This window comes from Nomia melanderi, chromosome 3, assembly GCF_051020985.1.
Source record: "Nomia melanderi isolate GNS246 chromosome 3, iyNomMela1, whole genome shotgun sequence".
In the NCBI taxonomy this organism is placed as follows: Eukaryota; Metazoa; Arthropoda; class Insecta; order Hymenoptera; family Halictidae; genus Nomia; species Nomia melanderi.
Genome location: NC_135001.1, coordinates 936,040 through 959,231, shown reverse-complemented (window position 1 = coordinate 959,231; position 23,192 = coordinate 936,040). Strand labels below are relative to the sequence as shown.

The window sequence follows — 23,192 nt, the reverse complement described above, 5'->3', positions numbered from 1 at the left end:
CGTTATTAAAAAGTCTTGAAATGTCTAGAATATAGTATTACAGAATAAGTGTCATGATCCTCGAACGTTCTCGCACAATGTCAAGAATTGTAAGTGACAGAAGTCACGGTTAATGAAGATTATACTGAATATTATTGTTACGCGTAAACATATGTGCCATTTGTCTGTCAGTATGTTGCTTATCTTGCTATGCTTTCATTAGTCCTATCATCCTGTCTTCGGTAACTGTAACGACCACGAAATTAACACATTGACTGCCACGGAGGTCACCGGTGACCGGAGCTTCAAAATTGCTTGACCCTTTGCACTCGAGAGGTGGTAGTCAGTGACCACTTGATTCGATACAACAAAACTGTGAAGTTGAATATTTAATATTTCAAATTAAACCTTGCATTGCTACGTGAAATATTAAAATAAAACTTCGTTGCTTAATTTGTCTATGAATTATCATTAAATTAGTTTCAAACAATATCACCTATATCTCGTCAAATAGTGTTGAATAATTTTCGAGTGCAAAGGGTTAAATACAATTACAATAAGACCACTGATGTCGAAGAAAAATACTTAGTAATACAAACAGTTAGATGATAGTGTAACACGTGTACTGTGATACCAAGTCATTAATAATTATTACTAATGCCATTTGTCTTTGTTACACAAAACGTTCGAAATTCTCGTGGCAGTCATGTTAACGAAGATACAGGAGTATGTCTCTTATTGTAAGTGTTTATAAATTAATATTGCTTAAAACTGTTACAAGGCCTAGTAACTTATCCATTTCAAAAAACATTGTCTTTCAATAAATTTTCAAAGGAAACGGTAAACAGTTAATGGAGAACATATCTTATCATTATTCGAACAATATTCTTTAATAGTTATTCTTGTATTTAAGTCGATCACTGATCAAAGCGATAGACTCATTTATCATTTACTTTGATTTGTTGCTTCTGTCTCTCTGTACAATTTAAAACTGACATTCCCATACTCTCGGCTTAATTGTGCATACCGCATCTCTATACACGCGAGGTATACGATGGCAAACAGAAATATATAAGATACGAATTCTATTATCTATCTTACTTATTTTATTTAAACGAATCATTTCATAGAATAACTTTTCATTACACTATTATCATTTATCGAATAAAACGGTGTCTTCTACGTTAATTACTAACATCTAAACGACAAGAGATTTTAAATCAATGTTGTCCTATATTGTTTCAAACAATTTTTACAATAGTCAACTTAACGAGTAGATAATTACATTTCTGTGTCTTTATTTTATAGTTAGAATTTTGGAATCTATATCAAACCGAAAGGCTGAAACTCGTAACACAAACAGAGAGAATTTTCGTGTTACGAAAGATCAACATATATTTACGCTAGAACTTACAAAGTAAAACACTATTCGAATGTCTTGTATAGATGGAACAACTGTTATAATTAAATTGCGGATTGTCATGCAAGTATCGCACAAATATCTACGGATTAACTTGCGAACACAAAGTTCGAATAAACATTCATGCCTTTTGTTACGAGATCCATTATCAGGATGATAATACACGAATTTTTAATAGTAACAGTTAATATATAAAATAAATAATAAAATTAATAAATAAATGTCAATAATAGTCAATAAATAATCAATAAATAATCAATAAATTTCAATAATAGAGTGATACAGATGTATGAAATCCGCAGTCTATAAGCAGACGACTGATTGCGTTTTCCCAATCATAAATATTGACAAATCAACACGTTCCGTGCCGATTTTTGGACACTTTCCGTTCAGGCCACGTGTTACAACGATTAAATAAAGTTCAATGAACGCGGTATACAGGATATTAACACTTAGCCAACCGAATGGAAACTCCTACTTTTCACTTAGCTACGTAATGCCTTTTATTCTGTTTATCTTTTCTTTTGTTATTTAGTAAGTCTTGAAGTGGGATTATTTGCAATTCATCAAATACTGTTCTTGTTTTTACAAAATACAGTTCCTAACTGAATTCATTGGACGAATTCAATTGAAGATAATGGAGGAGGTTGTAGTTATAGTCTTCTTTAGGTTGCTTAAGTGTTAAGATGCCTATATTTGACTGTACAGTAAATCTGTAAAAAGTTCTTCGTCTTTCAATGAGAATTCCAAGCGGCCTGAACGGAAAATTCAGCACGGAACGTGTTAATACATGAAACTTAACACTAGAACTATTGAATTATTCTTTTACAATTATTGAAAAGATAAGATGCTTTGCGAAATTACCGAAGAAATTGAGTTAGTAACAGGCGAATTGGATCACAAGTCGATTGAAATTTCAATAGCTGTAACTTTAGAGTCCCTATGGAAAAATTTTTAAACTTCAATTCGACTATTCGATAGTTCTAGCGTTAACAACCAAATAAAAATGAGATCTCCGTGTCAGGAGTGCTATCGGAGTCCACATAACATTATAAATCTACTCGTCATTGTATTATACTCTTTATTGCACTGGGACGTAGACAATCTTGTTTGATATAAATGCAGAAAATCCGCAATCTATTTATAACCAAACACTAATCGACTAGCATATTTATAATTACGAATGAGTTTTTACAGTCCCTAAGTGGAAATTTGCTGGTATATCCACTCGAGATGCATCGCGACGTCCGTATAAATCACGTATTTATTGAGATCGCAGGAATTACTGGACCTGTCAGAAGCTGATAAGGAAACAATACCTCGAAGATAGTAGCGTCCCCTCGTTTTATCGTATATTACCAACCCGCTTCCGCTGTCACCGTTACAAGGGCCAGTACTGTTTCTAAAACCCGCGCAGAATGTCCGATTCGATGTTACTTCTGCAAACGGCCGATAGCTCCAGTGACACTCTAACTGCAATTCAACGAAATGATAATTTGTACAAGTTACGCATTTCAATCCTAGCATTCCTCTAAAACGTACGTTTGCCAAATGATTATATGAGCCGTTTAATTTGACAGTGGCTTAACGCATTCGCTACCAGAGTTTATTTCGGTGACGGTCTCCTCAATTATAATATTCGCTTCAATCCAATAAATCTACGTCGTTGAGTTTATAGTATTTATAATATTTATAGGATTCATTTTGTTTTCATTATGTAGAATATAGAATTACGGCCGTCACAAACTTCTGACGCTGGTAGCAAACGTCAAAATCAAGTTAACCATAAGAATAGTTATAATTCTACATAACCTTTGTATTCTTTAATAGTTCTACGATCTTTGTTCAAGTGAATTTAAGTTACTGCCAAAATAAACGGTTCATATTATCATTGTTCAATGATTCGTGTGACACATTGTGCCTGGAATGTTCGAAAATCGCCTTTCGCGAAATGCAACAAAGAAAATTCCAATTTTAAAATATTAAAATACCACAAAATGAAACGAAAAGAATATATCGAATATAACGGGTGGACATGACTTTATTTTATTTGAACTGCTAATGTACGGAATGTATGAAACTTATCAGTAAACATCTGATTAAAGAAATCAGTGTCAAATTGACCTTGATCTTGAGTCTCAAGGTCAAATTTGTTTTCTGTTATCGTAGTGCATTCTATTCTTTACGGAGGAGTATGTTTCGAACGAACTAGGTGGTCGGAACTCAACCGTTTTCTTGTCAGGCCTCTTGTTAATCACAGTGCAAGGGAAATTTTGATAGAAAATCTATTGAAAAAAAGAATACGTTTCAGATAGAACTAATAAATATAAACCTTGACTATATTTACCGTGCTAACAATTGGGACCTCGACTACGCGAGGCTCCTGAGTGGTCTGATGGCCTTGCTCGTCGCGACCCCAACCCACTACACTCCCTCTCTTTCCAATAATTTTAAACAAATCCCTGCAGCCCGCCCAAAGGCATACCGGCTGGATTAGTTGGTTGTATTCGACTCTTTCTTGTAATTTCAATATAGCCACATCAGCGTCGGCAGTAGTTAGCCCTGTTGATTTCTGACTCAAGTAGTCAGGGTGAATACTGATAGAAAGTATTTTCCGAGGCACTGAACCTTCCTCTCTGAAGTCTTCAAGGTAATAACGCCCCAAGAACACTGACAATGCACCCACTGGTAACTTCACGTCAAAATACCACATGCAGTGCGCGGCTGAAAAGAAAATCTGAAATGTAATATCACACGAAACACCGGTAACAACTGTCGAAAGTATTTTGATTTTCAGCCCAATCGCAAGTTCTATACATGTCTGGTTGAGTTCTAAATTATTTCCCCCACTTGACAAGGTTCGATTGAATACGAAGAGAAACTAATTAGGTATAAGAACGACTCATTGATTCCTTGAACGATGACTTATATATAGCTAAACAGAAGTTCGCGAATTTAAAGGGAGAACTGAAATGAAAATATATGAAAACCCACGTGAAGTATTAATGTACACAATTAAACTATAGAAATTTATTAGAAAATTTCGGTTATATCTTGCTAATAAAGTACACTGAGAACCTCTTCCATTATCTTCAATTACACTCATTCAGTTAATGTAATTAAAAGCTTTGTTTTGTAAAAGCAAAAAACATATTTGATGAATTACAAATAATCCCACTTCAAGACTTACTAAATAACAAAAGAAAAGATAAACGGAATAAAAGGCAATACGTTGTTAAGTGAAAAGTGGGAGATCTCCGCATTCGGTTGGCTAAGCGTTAAACTATACAGCTACAAAAGAATGAGAACTACAGTGTCAAAAGAAAATCTGCATACCTGTAATGACATGAGTGTGTGTTATCAGCGACCCAGCACATTGGAACTTGTACTGATTTAACACAACAAACAGAGCAGCCAACCAAGGCCACTCACCTCGCTTGGTTACCTGACCTCCTGCGACCAGGCCAATAAAATTCGAACGACGACCGCATTGCGTTTGCGTTGAAAAATGGAGCTGGTTTGAAATTGCAGGTAATATACATTGTCCTGAGAGTAGATCAATGCTTGGGATAAGTGGGCTCGGCGGAATCGTTGGAACTGACGGAATCGTTGGAACTGGCGGACTCGGTGTAAACGTTGCCGGTGTATTTGTAACAACAGTGGGCGGCCGAATATCGGGTTCGGATGTTGTGTCGTCTAAACTCTGTAGGTCGAGGAACAAACTCCTGTCGTCCACGGTCAGAAGCGACGTACTCGGTGGAAACAGTGTGTGATTTAGGACGATAGAGGTAATCACCTGCCCTGTAGCTGAAATAGAAAATAATTACTTCAGCTTGATCATTTATAATTGGATTTGTCTGTAAACTTTCAGTGTGGACTATTAACAACCCTTTACACTTGGGACTCTGTCACCACTTGGTTTTATACAGTAAAATTATAAAGTTTGTATAATGTACTCATTGTCAGAAGGTTTATCTAGGAATTATTGTTTTCTGAAACGCGATTACAAGATGACTCATCATACAATAGAAAACTATGGGTAAATGACTTTATATAAATAACTGTTTTTAAACTAATAACGCAAGTTTACTAACTCTCTTCTATGTACTTAGTTTACTAGCGTACGAAACGAGAGATCTATCTTTTATCTATTTAAAAAAATACGCTTCGTTTCAATTACACGCGGGACAACCTGCATAACGAATGTAAATACAGGAACATTTTACTGTTGAAAAATTCAGGTTCGCGCATCGTTAGACAATGTTCACATTGTTTCAATAAACAACTGACGATTTCAAATACTCCTAAATCTTCGTCCTTCTCATCGAGCTGCTCAGTAAATACACCGTAACTACAGAGAATGATTAATTCCTGAAGAATGTCACGCATTTATATTTTTACGCATCCACTTTTAGTTGGAATTGTTGATGACGCTGACGCGGAAACAGAGAGGATCCTTCGTTCCTGGAGAAGGAATACGTACCGCGCCGATCGCTACAAATTTGTTGACCATTGAACCGAATTTCGTTCACGTTTGGCACTTGGTGAGGAAGAGGAAAATGAATGGTGTACTTCAGGGGCCCGCCCCTCTGGATCGCTTTAACCGATTCTGTTCTCGACTCTGTCAATTCCAATCGGCCGACGTACGCCTGAAATGCAGAAGACAATTCTGTTATTCCAACAATATCATTCCATGAGTTTCAACGTGAAACCAATTCTGTTTTAACACTTAGGCAGCCTAAAAAGAACTATAACTGCAACCTCTTCCATTCTTTTCGATCGAACTCGTTCAAATAATTTGGTTGAAAACTTTGAATGAATGAATTATGAATTGATGAATTATAAATAATCCCACTTCAAGAATTACTAAACAACAACAGAAAAGATTACTCTCCATTCGGTTGGCTAAGTGAGACACGCAAAATCGTGAAGCGTTCCACATTTTTGGGTCTTGACCGCGTTTTCTGAGACGAAGGCTTTCCGTGTCGTTAATGTTGCGAGTACTAGCGTGCGTGTTGGCATATACTGGGTCGGAGGGTGTCGCCGAGGGTAAATGTTTGGGTCCGGGACACCCTCTGTTTTGGCCGGGGATGGAGCACCCCTGAAGCGAGTAAACATTTGTTTTTTTTTAGTGAGTAAAAATCTCACGCTACCCCTTGCCCCCCCCCCCCCCCTCCAATGAGCGAGGGGTGCCTGACACAGGTTATCCAGGGTGAAGAAAAAGGTCTCTTTCGACACTTTCGGTAGAAATAGTGTTAACCCTCAACACTCGAGAGGTGACTCTTAGTCACCATTTGATTTGATATAATAAAATTACAAACTGTTACACATAATATTAAGTTTTGTATAATGCATCAATATGTGAAACATTTATATAAAATAGCTTTGTTTCTTAATTTACGTGTGTTTTCTCATTGGTTCGTTTCAAACAATGTCGTCTGTGTCTTATCGGATAGTGTCGAATGTTTCTAGTGAAAAGCTTCCGAGTGCAAAGGGTTAAAATGAAGCGTACAAAATAAGGGAGATTGGTATCGATGAAATAATGATGAAGGAACAATTCTCTTGTAAGATAATGAAAACAGTAAAGATGCGAGAGAATAAAATTCAAGGTAGTTTAATTATTGGGAATATTTTCCTCATTTCCCTGGTATTTCTTGATTGGAATGTAAATTCATGCAAAGAAAACAAACAAAATGCAGCTGTCGGTACACATCGCCGATAAAACAGGTTTCTAATTCCTTTTTATTCCTTTTTGAATTCCTTGCCAGTGTAAATAAGGAGCACTGCGATATACAGGGCGTTAAAAAGGGCAAATAATACTTGTCACGTGGAAGGAAAAATTTCTACCGAACATGCTTCGAATAAACAATGTTTTGAATATTTTTGTCCAGTCGAAGCGATGAGGTTTTCAATTAATTTTGAGTTAACAAGAGTCGAATAGTTTTTAAAAATGTAAATTTATATAAAAATTTGTACTTTTACGATGTATAGTTTAAGTACATCTACATTAAAGACGTGAATATGTAATTATTATAATTACAAATATATTATAATTAATATTAAATTATTAATTATGGATACTGGTATTTTTATGCCAGAAATGTTCATCTATAATGTAACTCCTCAACACATTCCGTGCCACCGGAAGTTTCCCTTATATCTTGCTTATAAAGTGCACTAATTGTTTCAATGATAGATTAACACTAGATATACTAAACGAACCAATTTGACACGTATTAAATTTTATAAACATTATTTGCTAAATGTTTGGGTCGATCTTGATTGATTCAATTATGCGATTATGATTCATAATAATACATTTCTAAACATTTGATCTAGATTTAAACGGACGGACATCAATCTTTCTGGGAACAATAGAATAAACTGTACAATAAATGTCCGTAAACCTATTGTTAAGTTACATTCAAGCTTCTGCTGACTTTCAATATATTCTCATATTACTTCTTCACGTTCCTGTTGCTTCGCGACATGTATATTCTTTGACACATGTCAAACTAACTGATTTCTTCAATGATAGATTAACAGTAGAACTACCGAGCAGTTCAATTGTCTTTTTGAAATTGTTCTGTGGAAACCTCAACGGTACAATTATTGAGACTTCAGTTAGTTTGCAATTTAGTTTGTGTATTGCGAAACCAGTTTCTCCAGTACTTCAGAGAACTGGAAAGAATGACATCAGGAATGGATTATTTTAAACCATCTGGTAGTTCTAATGTTAAATATTAAATTTGATTACAACTAATTGTCCATTTAAAATATATTACATAACAATATGATACCTGAGTTCTTTTTATACATAGTGATATAAGTGGATCTCACTGAAAATCCGCACAATTCAATTTTCTGATAATTAACCCGTACGCAATGTGTTAAGTTACATTCAAGCTTTTGCTGAATTTTCATATTATTTTTTCAAGTTTCTGTTGTTTTGCAACGTGTACCATTTTACTTTGACACATGTCGGACAAAAAATGTTTCCTCACAAAAATTCCGCGTGTACCATAAATGGTACACGTGGAACGGGACGTGTTAACACTAGAACTACCGTAGTATTCAAAATGACTGGTTTCGATTTTTTTGTTTAGCAATTATTGATATCTTCATTGAATTATTTTCAAAATTATTGAAATGATTTTGAAAATAAATAGTTTCATTTCAGTACTATAATGAATGCCTGAAGAAACTGGAAATAATCTATTGTTACAATTTTTATAGGAATTACATGTTAATCGTATTAAATGCTTGGTAGTTCTAGTGTTAAATAGAGAATTACCAAGTATAATATTTCGTGCGAGTACGCAGGCGTTCTGCTTACCGTTGGCAATACAGAAGCTATGCTTAAAGTGACGCTGAGTTGCAAAGGAATATCCTTTGGTGGTGATGGAATATCAATGCGACCTATATATACATTTCCTCCAACATTAACGTAGTTGAAGTAATTAGGAATGCAAGTTGCTGATTCGGCTGTCGCGATGAACAGCTGCAGAGGAGACAGCAACAGCAGGACAACGGGCGCGAACATTCTGAAACTCTGCAATACATGACAATCAGTTTATGATAAAAATAATGATGGAAAAATATCTAACTATTAACCCCTTGCACTCCGTAGGCGCCACTCAGTCGTCAATTGATTTGACACAGCAAAATTGTAGAGTTTGATATTTAATATTAAATTTTGTACAATGCATCGACATGTAAAATATTAAAATAAAACAGCCTCTTTCTTTCATTTATGTACGATTTCTCGTTAAGTCAGATTAAAAGAATATCGTTGGTATTTCATTAAAAAATGTTGAGTATTCCTAATGAAAAACTTCTGGAGTGCAAAGGATTAACACGTTGACTGCAATGAAAAACATCAGTGTTTTGTAATCGCTTTTTCTTTTGTAGCAAAGATAAACTAGCAATCATCAATTACATGGTACTACGATTTTTAGATTAGATTATTATTTAGTTGTTTATGCTATTAGATAATGTATTCGACGTAATTTGGAAGCGTCTGTCAACGGTGAGGAACGTGGTAATCAACGTGTTAATATACACGGTATCCCGCGACTCATGGTCAACCGATTAGGAGGTCATTCTACATGTAAAACTGAGTCGAAGAAATAGAATAAAATTTGTTCCTGCGAGTCTTCGCAGGAAGACTTTCGAGAAAAACGAAGTCGAACATTTACTCGGTACGTGTACACTCGGTACATGTCGACTTTGTGCATCGCACTATACACTCTTGTTTGATTCTTATTTGTATTTAAAGACATAGTAATGACAAAGTGCGGATACGGCTCTTGATACAAACGCAAAGCGGCACTCAAATTACCCTCGCACGCTCCGAGTGCGAGAATCATATCAGTATACTTACAATTCAAATGAACTGCCTTATTAAGAAACTGTTAAATACTGAATAATTATACCGCTAATAGAACAGCACGAACGATAAACTATCAACCGAGGTCATTACTACGTCTTTAAATACAAATAAGAATCAAAACAAGAGTGTATAGTGAAATGCACAAAGTCAACATCTACCGAGTGTACACTTTTCTCGAAAACGAAGACTCGCAGGAAAAAATGTTATTCTCTTCTTTTTGACTCATTTTCACGTGTAGAATGACCTCCTAATCGGTTGACCATCAATTCATTGTAATTAATTGTATTTAATCCTATTTAATTGTAATCAATTGTATTTGGCCATATTTAATTGTGATCAAATCCATTTAATCCTATTTATTTACACTCAACTTGTGTAATCCCATTTAATATTAATTAACGCATTTAATTCTATTTAACAGAGGTTAACTTATTTAATCCTATTTAATTGTAACTAATGGTATTTAAACATGTTCAATTGAGATTAACTGTACTAAATTCTATTTAACCTAATTAACTGAATTCTATTCAATAGTAGTTAAATATATTAATCCTGTTTAATCGTGGTTAACTTGTTTAATGTTATTTCATTGTAATTAATATATGAATACCTTAATATCTAAATTAGAGTATATCTATCCGTGTATCAAGTCATTCCACGAGCAAAGTCATCTCTACACTCTACACATTAAACATCGTTTCGCGTTAATATCCACTGTTTATTAAAGCTTAATGAAGTTTAATAGAATCCTAATGAAAAATTCACGATTTCAATCTATTATGTAGAAATTTTTAATACGAGCGTCATCGGTGAATCACGAAGGCATCTCGTTCCACTACGATGAAGTTAGATCGCACGATAAGAACTTCGGAAGCAATCGCAAAGTAAATACAATTGCGAATTCGAAAGATTCGACAATAGTGAACACTCAAAGTCACCGATTTCATGAGATTTTTATTTAAAATTTTCTAGAACTTCACGTAAAACAAATCAAATCACTCAATGATTATAGAGGACAGTGCCTACTTACTAGATCGATGATTCGGATAAATCCAATAACATCACGCATCGAAATTCTATAAATAGATTAACATTTGCCGATAGAAAACGACATTACTCGTAGAATGATCTGACATCTGATAGATCGAGCGATTCGATTACAAGCGTGAATGGAATGAGATAATTCTCTCGCTCTGTTCCCAGGAAATCCAGATGATTTCATAATACAATGACAGTGAGTGACGAAAGAGTTCATTATTGATAAATGCTCGATATATTTCCCTCGAGCTCGTAAAATTTCATGGAAAATTAGGAATGTTTTATAAACGGAATGTTTACCTCAACGCGATAACCTCTACTGATAACCTCTACTGTCGCAGTTCCACGCATAATCATTAAACCGTATTTTTACTTTATTTTATTTTTTTTTAAAGATCTTGTTTAACAAAATTTAGTAAACGACGGCTATGGTCGTTCATATTACACATTACACTAATTGTTTGATTGAACAAACATGAAGTAACGGTCTAGATAACATGTAAGTTGATTTTGTGTACGATTTTTCATGACCTGGACAAGTCAAAACAAACAATTAAAAGAAACTGCGTTTCTGGGCATGATTTTGACATATTGGATGCCATGGGGGTCACTGATGATCTCAATCAAATCGAATTACTATAATTACTACAATTCTATAATTGATTGAACGATGATCAATCAAATTCAATAAAGTCGCTGATGACCCCCATGGCATCCAACGTGTTAAAATCGTGCCCAGAAACGCAGTTTCTTTTAATTGTTTGTTTTGACTTGTTCAGGTCATGAAAAATCGAAAAAAAAAGGTCAAGAAAACTTTTCGAATAACCATAATTCATTCGATTGAACGATGATTATTTGAAAAGTTTTCTATATTACAAGTAACACCGCCTAACGCAGTGATATTCGACAAGATAAACCTGCGATAATAATAACGTAATTCAATTACATAAGTTGATGTTTCATTATTTTCATTTTGTCTATTTTCCTCGGCAAAATCGTACGGCGGTCGACGTGTTAATACCGGTTTCCATCGTCTATAAAAATACACGTACATTTGTATAATAATCTGCTACCTAGTATATTACTATGCACGAAGAGAACTTCGCAAAGTTCCTTTTTCCTGGTTAACGCGTTAAGCGCCACGAAAATCTTAAGCGTTCCGTAGAGTTTTTCTTTCGTAGCATAGAGAAGCAGCAACAATTATTAATTATTTAACATTAGAATCTTTGCATTACACTATTATCAACTTATTTACGTTATTAACACGTTCGCTGCCAGCGTGACATATTCGCGACGGCCGCAATTCTATACTTTACATAATGAAAACGAAATGAATCCTATAGATATTGTTATTAGAAATGATAAAGTACGACATTATATTTCGCAACTCAATGACTCGTTTCAGTTTCATTTTTCTGACATTTTGTTGGCTTTATTGGATCGAAGAAAATATAATTGAGACCGTCACCGGAATAAACTCTGGTAGCGAACGCGTTAAGTAAAAGCTAAAAAATCAAGATTCTTCGTAACGATTGCTCTACTATCTTTCTTATGTCTCATACATCCAACACAACCCTTAAAATTAACCCTTTGACGAAGACTCTTTGAAGTACACAAAGCTTGCAACGTATGAAGCTAAATTACACATCGAATGCTTAAACAATAGAAAAAGGAAACTATACACTGATCACTTACTATTCAAGTAATTATCACTAGAACTACTGGATGGGGCAAAATGATTTATGACTTCTTTTTTCTCAGTTATTGAAAAAATAACTGATGCTTCTTTGAGAAGTTACTATAGAAATTAATTTAGTAATACAGAAACTACAGTGCGAATTAATTGAAGTCTCGATAGTCGCATCATTTAGTTTCTACAGAGAAATTTCAAAAAGGCAGTTTGACTGCTTGGTAGTTCTAGTTAAATGATTCGTTCGCATCTTAATATTCCTCATATGAAAATGTAATCTCAACGAAATGTCGACATTCGTCAAAGGGTTAGTGTTCAAGTTTACGTAAGAAATAGCGTCACCCGAATGTGTACGGTAATTGTACATTACGATTGTTTTCTAGTCATTCAGAAGCATCAGTGCCAGTGAGTAACATGGCGCTTAACGTGTTACGCTTTCAAAAAATTGTCCTTCCCTGACGGCGTTCCGCCGTCGACCTTGAGCAACCGACTGGCAGACGCTATCCTTCATCGCTGACAACTTCATCTCTGTACGTCTATTCCTTGCCGTAAATTAATATTCCTTCGATTCATCCATCGGTCAACGTGTCAAGGATACGAATGCTTCGCTTGTCTCCGCGACTGAACGCGGATTTCTTCAAATCAGTCCATCGCGACACGAGAGCGCGGATTAGCAGGATTTTCAATATTCAACAATCGGTCAACGTGTCAAGGATGCGAATGCCTCGCTTGTCTTAACGACTGAACACGGAATTCTTCAAATCAGTCCATCACGACGCGAGAGCATGGATTAAGATTTCCTTGTAAGATAATGAAAACAGTGGTGACTGAACAAAATTCAACGTATTTTAACCCTCTGCACTCGAGAGGTAACTCTCGGTCACCATTTGATTCGATATGTCGAAATTGTAAAATTTTTCACAGAATATTAACCCTTTGCACTCGGAAAGTGACTCAGTCACCTTTTTGATTCGATATAAAAAAATTACAAAGTGTTCTATATAATATTAAGTATCATATAATGCCAATTATATATACCATTTGATTTGACACGGTAAAACTATAAAAAGTCTGATATTTAAAAGAACTTTGTATAATGCCTTGATACGTGAAATATTGGAATAAAATAGTTTTGTTCCTTAATGTACTTGTGATTTCCCTTCGAGTTAGTTTCAGGGAATATCGTCTTCGCCTAGTTAAAAAATGTTGAGCATTTCTAGTGAGAAACTTCCGAGTGCAAAGGGTTAAGTTATCTTACACGTTGCAATGTATTGTTATCGAATCTATCTACGATTCTCTAAAAGAAATTAATCAAAAATACCCTAAACCACTGTTTCCTAAGCTTTTTTGTGCCATGTCCCACCTAAGCCTTTCTTCGTGTCATCCACCAAACTTCTCTTCGCGTGATCTGTAAATATGTGAAATATTGGAGTAGTAACTTTGGTTCTTAATTTATGTGATCTCTCGTTCAGTTCGTTTCGAGTGTCGTGTATAATTGATTGAAAAATGTTGAATCTTCCTAGTGAAAGGCTTCCGAGTGCAAAGGGTTGCTAATTAGAAATATTTCCCTCATTTCCCTATTATTTCTTAACACGTTCGCGGACGTGAATACTATAGCATTCATTTTCATTGTGATGCAAAATGACATGAATGCTATAAGATTAAAATTTATAAGTCATATTGTCATGAATTTCATTCTATATAGTCTTAACTTTTTCAAATTATTATCCCTTTTAACCCTCGGAGTGCGGCATTCACGTTTTTTCTATTTATGCTCATTAAAATTTGTACTGTCCGCGAACATGTTAATTTGAAAGCACATCCATGCGAACAGACAAAACGTTGCTGTATATACCCATCGTCAATAACACAATTTCCTAATTTCTTTTTATTTCCTTCTGAATTCCTTGATAATGAAAATAAGACGCACTGCGACATACAGGGTATCAAAAAAGGGTAAACAGTACTTGTCACACGAAAGAGAAACAAGACACGAGAGCACAGATTAGGATTTTCAATATTCAACAATTAGTCAACGTAATCCTCCGCGGCGGAATTCCCCGCGATACCGCGAATCACTGTAGCGATCACCACAAACACTGAATCATTTCCACCGAGTCTCACGGAGCACCATATCGAATATAACAGGTGGATAGTTTACCATCGGATTGAAGATTCGATCCGGGAACGTCAAAGCATCGTGGCTATCTGCGCCTCAGCTCGCGAAGAGGCTGTTGCACACGCAGCAGAGGAGGATTCGAAGATGACTCCCAGATCGGAGGTGAATCGAGCCACTTCACATTCTTCTCGTTTTTTCAATAAATTATACCTGATCGAGTCAACGTCTCAAAAATGCAATCTTGTCCCTCGACCGGTTTGCTAAAAAAAACTGTTTAAGAATCCCGGCGACCGACTGTTCCTTGCCCCTGCACGTTGCTTGTTTCGCGGTAGTGGGGTATTCGATGATTCGTTTCATTCGTATGGAGCAGGCCTAGCCAACAAATCATTTCACAGATCGCTTTGATAACGCGTAACGTTACAGTGAGACTTTAGGTACACATGATTTTCAAAAATGTGATATAAATACAAAATGAAGAAAACTTTGTTATATTATGATTCGATATAATTCACTCTCGAGATTGAATTCATGAGATATTCGTTTGTCCTTTCTTTCACTTAACCGTTCGAGTCCGAAGCGGCAAGATGGCGCTTCGTTACATTGTTCAAAAGTGGCAGTCTAGTCCCAATTGTTGTTTTTGTCAAAATAGAAAAGCGTCATTCAGTTTCGAAATCGAAAAGAAAGGAGCGCGATCGCGCGTGGAATTTGTCGATCGGGTTTTTGCAAAAACCCGTGGGACTCAAACGGTTAATCTTTGTAACTCTATATTTATGTTCAACGTTGCACATCTTAGCTTTTCCAAATTGGCATCAGTCAATGAAGCACATGATCAACTTCGTAAATTTCATCTTCGAAAAAAATGTTTCACAAACGTATGTGGATCTAAAAACACTTACAACTCGCGCAAAAAATCTTAAGTTGAAATATCTCTCGGATGTAATATATATTGTAGAAGTTCATTTTGATTCTCATTTATTTCGTATTCTTTGTGTACGTACAATGAGAAACAAAAGTTCCGATAGGCCAGGCCTGCTATGGAAGATCGACCGGCCGCGTACAGTGAGCAGAGAACAGGAAACTGACACAATAAAGAAAAATAAATGGTTTTACGACTTTCCCGCGGCCAGCAATGTTGCCGGTTTTCCACTTTTCTCTTCGCCGTCACATTCGCGCGAGAAAATTGCCGGCAACCTGTTCGCAGAACTGCAGGACGAAGAAAAAGGAAGTGGTCTAACGTGCTTCTTGTGACGCATTAATACGTTCGCGAACAGTAACAACTTTAATGAGCCGCAAAAATAGAAAAAATTCGAATGCCGTGCTCCGAGGGTTAAAGTGAATATTAATTTCAAAATGTTAAGACTATATAGAATGAAATTCATGACAATGTGGCTTGTAAATTTGAATGTTATAGCATTCATGTCATTTTGCATCACAATGGAAATGAATGAAAGTTTTAATGAGCAAAAATAGGAAAAACGCGAATACCGTACTCCGAGGGTTAAAGTAAATTTCTACACATATTGATTTCTATTTAACACGCTTGTATATTTTGATTATTGAATTTATTTGGATTACACAGGATGTAAGACGAAATGAGTCTTTAGACCGAATTACTTTTCTTTGTGTGACTTTAGGGATTCCCCTGGTATTAATCCTCGGTGTGGTTGAAACCAAAGGAATACTTGTGACGTAAGAAACCAACTTGCACCGGGAAAATACCGTTTTCATATCATCGATAGGAGACTGTTCTTTTGTGGTCGAGAGTTTGACGACACTTCCGGTAGATTTACGGGTTGAATGTAAAGTAATGAAAGAAATGATTAATCACCTGTTAGGCTTCGCCAAAAAAATGAAGTAGACAAGAAAAACAGGAAATTTTATTAGCCCTTTGTACTCGAGAGGTGACTCTCAGTCATCACTAAATTCGATATGGCAGAGTTATAGTCTTATATATAATACTCTGTTTCGTATGCATCGATGTGTGAAATATTGAAATAAGATAGCCTTGTTTCTTAACGAACGTTTTCTCGTTGATTAGTTTCAAAGAACGTTGTTTATATCTCATTGAGCAATGTTGCACGTTTCTAGTGAAGAACTTCCGAGTGCAAAGGTTAAATGTTAATGGATTCTTTCACAGTCTACTATAAATCTTTTAAATAAATGTTTTGTGTAAACTAGATTTATTTTAAGATATATTTAAACTAGTTGTTTCTGGATTTTCCCAATGTCTTTCATCAGCAATCGCCCCATACGCGCTTGTGTATGTAATTCGGTAGAATTTGGTATTATTCCCCAATTCAACCGATATGTTAACCCTTTGCACTCGAGAGGTGACTCTCACTCACCACTTGATTTCATACAGTGAAACTATAAAATTTGATATTTAATATTATACCTTGTATAATTTGAGAAATATTGAAATAAAATAGCTTTGTTCCTCAGTGTATGTGTAATTTCTCTTCGAGTTAGTTTCACAAAATATCATCTTTATCTCATCAGAAAATGTTCAAATATTTCTAGTGAAAAACTTCTGAGTGCAAAGGGTTAAATTATCTTACACGTTACAATGTATTGTTATCGAATCTACCAACGATTCTCTAAAAGAAATTAATCACGAATACCCTAAAGAAATAAAAAGGTAAATAAGTAAGTAGCGTGTCTACTCACCATGCCATGTCCGCGATTGATCCTCGCAACCCTGTTCACAGAATATTTGCACCGAGTGGAAGGCTTTACTTCGCCGAAGGTAAACATTCGTTGAACTGAATCCACGAACAAATACATTGATTATAAACCGTTCTAATCCAGCAATCACTGGTGTACTGTACGAAAACCTGCTGGAACCTTACCCAATCGCGTGTATTATATTTCTGAGTATATTTTAAAGGAACTCCGCAGCGGTCCGAGTAGCCTCTGGGAAATTTGACGAACTTCCGACTTCCTTTCTCGCGTCCTTTTTCCCCTGTTTCCGAGAATACCATCGTCAAACGTACAAAACGAATATTTGCACTGCGTTACGTCATCAAGCATTCATTTTCGTTGCGATGCAAAATTACAGGAATGCTATAGCATTCATTTTCATTGCGATGAAAAATGACATGAATGACATAACATTAAAATTTACAAGGCACATTGTCATGAATATCTTTTTATATAGTCTTAACTTTTTCAAGTTATTATCCCTTTTAACCCTCGGAGTACGGCATTCGCGTTTTTCCTATTTATGCTCAATTAAAATTTTCATTCATTTCCATTGTGATGCAAAATCACATGAATGCTATAACATTCAAATTTACAAGCCACATTGTCACGAATTTCATTCTATATAGTCTTAACTTTTTCAAATTATTATGCACTTTAACCCTCGGAGTACGGCATTCGCGTTTTTCCTATTTTCGCGGCTCATTAAAATTTTCATTCATTTTCATTGCGATGCGAAATCGGTGATGCGGTTCATTAAAATTGTTACTGTCCGCGAACGTGTTAACACGTTCCACCGGGAATTTCGGTTATATCTTAACCCTTTCGGTCACGAATTCTTTTTTCCGAGTTGAATTCATCAAAAAAACGCATCTTTATTTTTTCTCGTAATTTTTTCATTATTATAGGCGTGTCCAAATGATCCCAAAGCAATTGTGTGATTTACATATAGTATAAACAGGTTTTAAAGAATAAAGAAGTGCCATAATAAACAGGTGGACGTTGTGTTGTTATACAATCTGTTGTATTAACCCTTTCCACTCGAGAGGTGACTCTCAGTCACCATTTGATTCGATATAATAAAATTACAAAGTGTTCTATATAATATTAAATACCGTATAACGCATCAAAATGTGAAATATTTATATAAAATCGCTTTGTTTCTGAACCTTTAACAGCCGAAAGGCCCCAATACGGGGACATGAAAAGAATTACTTTTCATTTCATTTATTTATCATCGCTGTAGTTTTCTTCATCAAATATTGCAACTTACATCATTGGTTTGTTGATCATGCGCTGACAATAAATAATTACCACAGTTAACACCTTATGGGCGAGTATTACAAAAAGCAGCTCTCGATCATTAAGGGTTAATTTAATCATTTGCACCCGGAAGCCTTTCACTAAGAATATTCAACATTTTTCAGTCAGTTATATACGACACTCCTTAAGAACTGAACGAGAGAACACATAAGTTAAGAACCAAAGTTACTACTTGAATAGTTCACATATTTATAGATCACACGAAGCTTAACCCTTTGCACTCGGAAGTTTCTCATTAGAAATGTTTAACATTTTCCGACGAGGCGAAGACGATATTGTTTCAAATTAATTCAAAGGGAAATCATAACTACGTTGAGGAACAAAAACAAAACATATTTTATTCCAATATTTCACGTATCAAGGCTTTATATAAAGTTCATTGAATATCGGACTTTATAGTTTTACCGCGTAAATCAAGTGGTGGGAGGGTTAAGTATGTTTTCTCATTAGTTCGTTTCAAACAATGTCGTCTATGTCTCATCAGAAAACATCGAATGTTTCAGAGGGTTAAACTGTATTTTGAATAAAATGTAAGGATTCAATAAACTTTCTGCCTGCAGTGCAGGATTCTGATAAGTCTCGCGTACATAAAAGATACAATGAAAAGCACCGTTATTAGAAGGACGTTATAGAAGTGTTATTAATTTTTTATGTATACAGGAATTCGTACTATTTAATAGGAATTTTTGATTGGTATACTCACAATGATATAAAAGAAACTTCTGTTAAACTGTATGTCGATGAGAAGAAGCTTTACAATGAGAAAATGGTTATAATACAGAGGACAATGTACCTACTTCAACGATTGTTGCGATAGTACTGAAAATCACCTATAGTCAGCGCTCGGTTTTAACGTTTCAGCAGCGAAAGGGTTAATAAAGGAGATAGCAATAGAAATATATAAATGATATGATTTACCTTAATAACTCGAAGATGCTGAAGTGTTGACGTACCAGAAAAATTTTAAATTCGAATATAACACGCCAGTGATAATACGCATGTGCGATAACGGCATCTGTCATACGCATAAAAACATCTAAACATAACCTTCAATTGCTGAACGTTGTTGATGTATGGTGTCCTTTTTCGGTTTTTGTAGCCACTTACGCGTTTATTGTAATTTTGTGTACGAGTGAAAACCTTTATCGTCGAGGATTAGACTTACTTTATCAAGAATGGAAGAGATGGACGTAGGAAGCGAGGAAAATAACGATAATATATCGTGCGAAGATGTGGTTGACAAGGAGGACGACTCGGAAATGATTGAAAATGAAGCCAAAGAAACCGTAGATAATGACACCGACGATGACCAAAGCGAGAATGACGATGACTTATTTGCCGATGAAGCAGTGGTGAAAGTTTTGGAATCCTCTCTTGCACAGAATCCGTATGATTACACAAGTCATGTAGCCATTATTAATAAACTGCAAAAGATGGGCGAATTAGAACGATTACGGGCTGCTAGAGAGAATATGAGTTCTAAATATCCTTTGAGTCCTGATCTTTGGTTATCTTGGATGCGCGATGAAATTAAACTAGCCACAACTGCAGAACAGAAAGCAGATGTAGTCAAATTATGCGAAAGAGCTGTCAAAGATTATCTTTGTAAGTTCACCTTTTAAGAATGTGGAACGTTTCTTTTGATTGTTTATGTTACTTTTGTTATTTACATTGTATATATAAATTGTCTAATATAAAGTTAATCTTTTGTTACAGCTGTAGAAGTCTGGTTGGAATATTTACAATTTAGTATTGGTAATATGGGTACCGATAGGGATGCAGCGAAAAATGTTCGACAATTATTTGAACGAGCACTAACTGCTGTTGGATTGCATACTATCAAAGGTGCGATAATATGGGAGGCTTTCAGGGAGTTCGAAGCAGTTTTATATGCACTGGTAGGTAGAGCAATGAAATGGTATTTTATACATTAGGAGTAGCTTATAATATATTTGGATTTCCAATATTTTATTAGATTGATTCTTCGAATCAAGCTGAGAAGAAAGAACAGTTGGAACGCATAGGCAATTTATTCAAGAGACAGTTAGCTTGTCCTCTTTTAGATATGGAAAATACTTACGAGGAATATGAGGCTTGGCGTAATGGAGATGGTGCAGAAGTTACGTTTGATGACAAAATTGTGGTTGGAGGGTATGAAAGAGCCTTAGCAAACCTTAATGCTCGTTTACCCTATGAAGAAAAAATTGTTTCTTCGCAAGCTGAAAGTGAACTGCTAGATTCATATAAAGCATATTTACTGTATGAAAAACAAAATGGAGATCCAGGACGAGTAACTGTTTTATATGAAAGAGCAGTTACCGATTTAAGTTTAGAAATGTCAGTTTGGTTGGATTATCTTACGTATCTGGAAAAAAATATCAAAATTGAATCTGTCTTAGATCAGGTATATCACAGAGCTTCAAGAAATGTTCCATGGTGTGCAAAGATTTGGCAGAAATGGATAAGATCCTATGAAAAGTGGAACAAACCAGTAATAGAAGTTCAAACAATATTAGAAAATGCTTTAACGGCTGGGTTTTCTACTTCAGATGATTATCGAGAATTGTGGATGACATACTTAGAATATTTACGAAGAAAAGTTGATCAGTCATCTACTGATGAAGAGAAACAGTTAGAAATATTACGTAATACATTTAACAGAGCTTGTGAACACCTAGCAAAATCTTTTGGTTTGGAAGGAGATCCCAATTGTACAATATTACAATACTGGGCAAGATCTGAAGCTATACATGCTAATAACATGGGAAAAGCTAGATCATTGTGGGCTGACATTTTATCACAAGGACATTCTGCAACAGCTTCTTACTGGTTAGAATATATTTCATTAGAAAGGTAATTAAATATGTCATCATAAACTAATGAAATATTAAGCAATATTTTGTAATTTAATAGCACTGTTCATTTATAGGTGTTATGGAGATACTAAACATTTAAGAAAACTATACCAAAAAGCTCTGGCTTCTGTAAAAGATTGGCCAGAAAGCATTGTCAATTCATGGATGGATTTTGAAAGAGACGAAGGTACATTAGAACAAATGGAACATTGCGAATCCAAAACACAAGAAAAATTAGAAAAAGTAGCTGAAGATAGACAAAAAGTACAGCAAGTAGCTAATCACGAACTATCTCCATCACAGAGTAAAAAAGCTTACAAAAGAAAACCAGATGATGCTGGTAAATGGAAGAATTTGGGATCCTCCCCAACAAAAGTCACGAAAATTGAAACGCAAGTAAAACCTTCAGTTGACTTTTCAAGTCAAAAGCACCTGAACCTTGAAAAGGTTGTTAGTAATGACGAGGAACAGAAACCGAAAATAGCTCCACCGCCCGGATTCAAATCGCCAGAAGAAAGTAATAAAATGGACGTAGACAATATTGAAGAAGTTGACAATAAAGTTACTGTTTTCATAAGTAATTTGGATTACACTGCAACTGAAGAAGAGGTTAGACATGCGTTAGAACCAGCTGGAGCAATAAAGACATTTAGAATGATACGAGACTACAAAGGACGTAGCAAAGGATTTTGCTATGTACAATTAAGTAGTACGGTATGATATGTTGATTTAGATAAAATTGATTTTAATATGCTTAAAACTTTATGACAATGTGGTCGAACTATCTCGAATTTATACTATATCTGTAGGAATATCGTGTCTAAAATTATGTTATTGCTAACTTTCCCAAACTACCAATATTCATACTAAATTTATTATTATTATAAAATAATTTTTTTTTAAGGAAGCGGTTGAAAAAGCTTTGAAATTGGACAGAACTCCTATAAGAGAACGACCGATGTTTGTTTCAAGATGCGATCCTAATAAAGTAACAAGGACACCAGGATTCAAATACAGTTCCACCCTGGAGAAAAATAAATTGTTTGTTAAAGGTACATTCCATTTCACTTTTATACTTTTCACAGTATGATGTTTATACTATAATAAGTTATTTATTAACCGAATAGGTTTGCCGATAACAACGACAAAAGAAGAGCTTGAAGAAATTTTCAAAGCCCATGGAAAATTAAAAGAAGTTCGTATAGTTACTTATCGTAATGGTCATTCGAAAGGATTGGCTTACGTTGAATACGAAGACGAAGCTACTGCCGCAAAGGCTCTGTTGGCTACCGATGGCATGAAAATCGAGGACAAGACCATTGGCGTGGCTATAAGCCAACCACCTGAACGGAAGAAGGTTCCAGGAACTGAAATACCTTCGGTTAAATCTCTAGGTGGTACCACAGTAAGCAGGACTACATTTGGTATGCCTAAATTGTTGTTGTCTATGGTGCCACGTACTGTTAAAGCTGCTACTAGTAACGGTAGTGCAAACGCAGCCACTAATGGCATTACACAGAAACTAAATAATCAAGATTTTAGAAATATGTTACTGAATAAAAAGTAATTTACTATTTCATATTTCATTCTTTAAACCTTATTTATATTAACCAACAAATGCAATACGTATATCATACAAGGTGAGTCACTATGCACGTAAAATAGTATTAAAGAAT

At 35.2% G+C, this 23,192-nt stretch overlaps 2 protein-coding genes and 1 long non-coding RNA gene across 17 annotated transcripts; 2 read left to right on the top strand and 1 right to left on the bottom strand.

Moving 5' to 3' along the window:
- Positions 1-1,507: 1,507 nt before the first annotated feature.
- LOC116431837 (serine protease gd) lies at positions 1,508-19,759 on the bottom strand. Of its 15 annotated transcripts, none has more exons than XM_031987776.2 (8): positions 19,615-19,759; positions 17,488-17,600; positions 17,306-17,400; positions 8,736-8,951; positions 5,883-6,048; positions 4,736-5,206; positions 3,747-4,123; positions 1,508-2,872 (listed from the first exon to the last, which is right to left on the bottom strand). In XM_031987776.2, exons 3-8 carry the CDS (start codon positions 17,390-17,392, stop codon positions 2,600-2,602), a joined length of 1,590 nt encoding a protein of 529 aa, XP_031843636.2. In that variant the 5' UTR covers positions 17,393-17,400; positions 17,488-17,600; positions 19,615-19,759; the 3' UTR covers positions 1,508-2,599. The 15 variants fall into 15 exon arrangements, 14 of the variants coding, with proteins under 14 accessions (XP_031843636.2, XP_031843635.2, XP_031843634.2 ...); XM_031987775.2 differs by having other exon boundaries at positions 19,580-19,727; XM_031987774.2 differs by lacking the exon at positions 19,615-19,759 and adding an exon at positions 19,365-19,475.
- On the top strand, positions 2,779-6,431 carry LOC116431843 (uncharacterized). The gene is made up of 5 exons (XR_004236017.2): positions 2,779-2,937; positions 4,931-5,187; positions 5,271-5,438; positions 5,512-5,735; positions 5,815-6,431. It is a non-coding gene; the product is annotated as an uncharacterized LOC116431843 (long non-coding RNA).
- A 77-nt stretch (positions 19,760-19,836) lies between the features above and the next one.
- On the top strand, positions 19,837-23,093 carry LOC116431836 (spliceosome associated factor 3, U4/U6 recycling protein). The gene is made up of 6 exons (XM_031987773.2): positions 19,837-20,266; positions 20,378-20,559; positions 20,637-21,514; positions 21,591-22,230; positions 22,421-22,568; positions 22,644-23,093. Exons 1-6 carry the CDS (start codon positions 19,837-19,839, stop codon positions 23,081-23,083), a joined length of 2,718 nt encoding a protein of 905 aa, XP_031843633.1. The 3' UTR covers positions 23,084-23,093.
- The last annotated feature ends 99 nt before the right edge of the window (positions 23,094-23,192 follow it).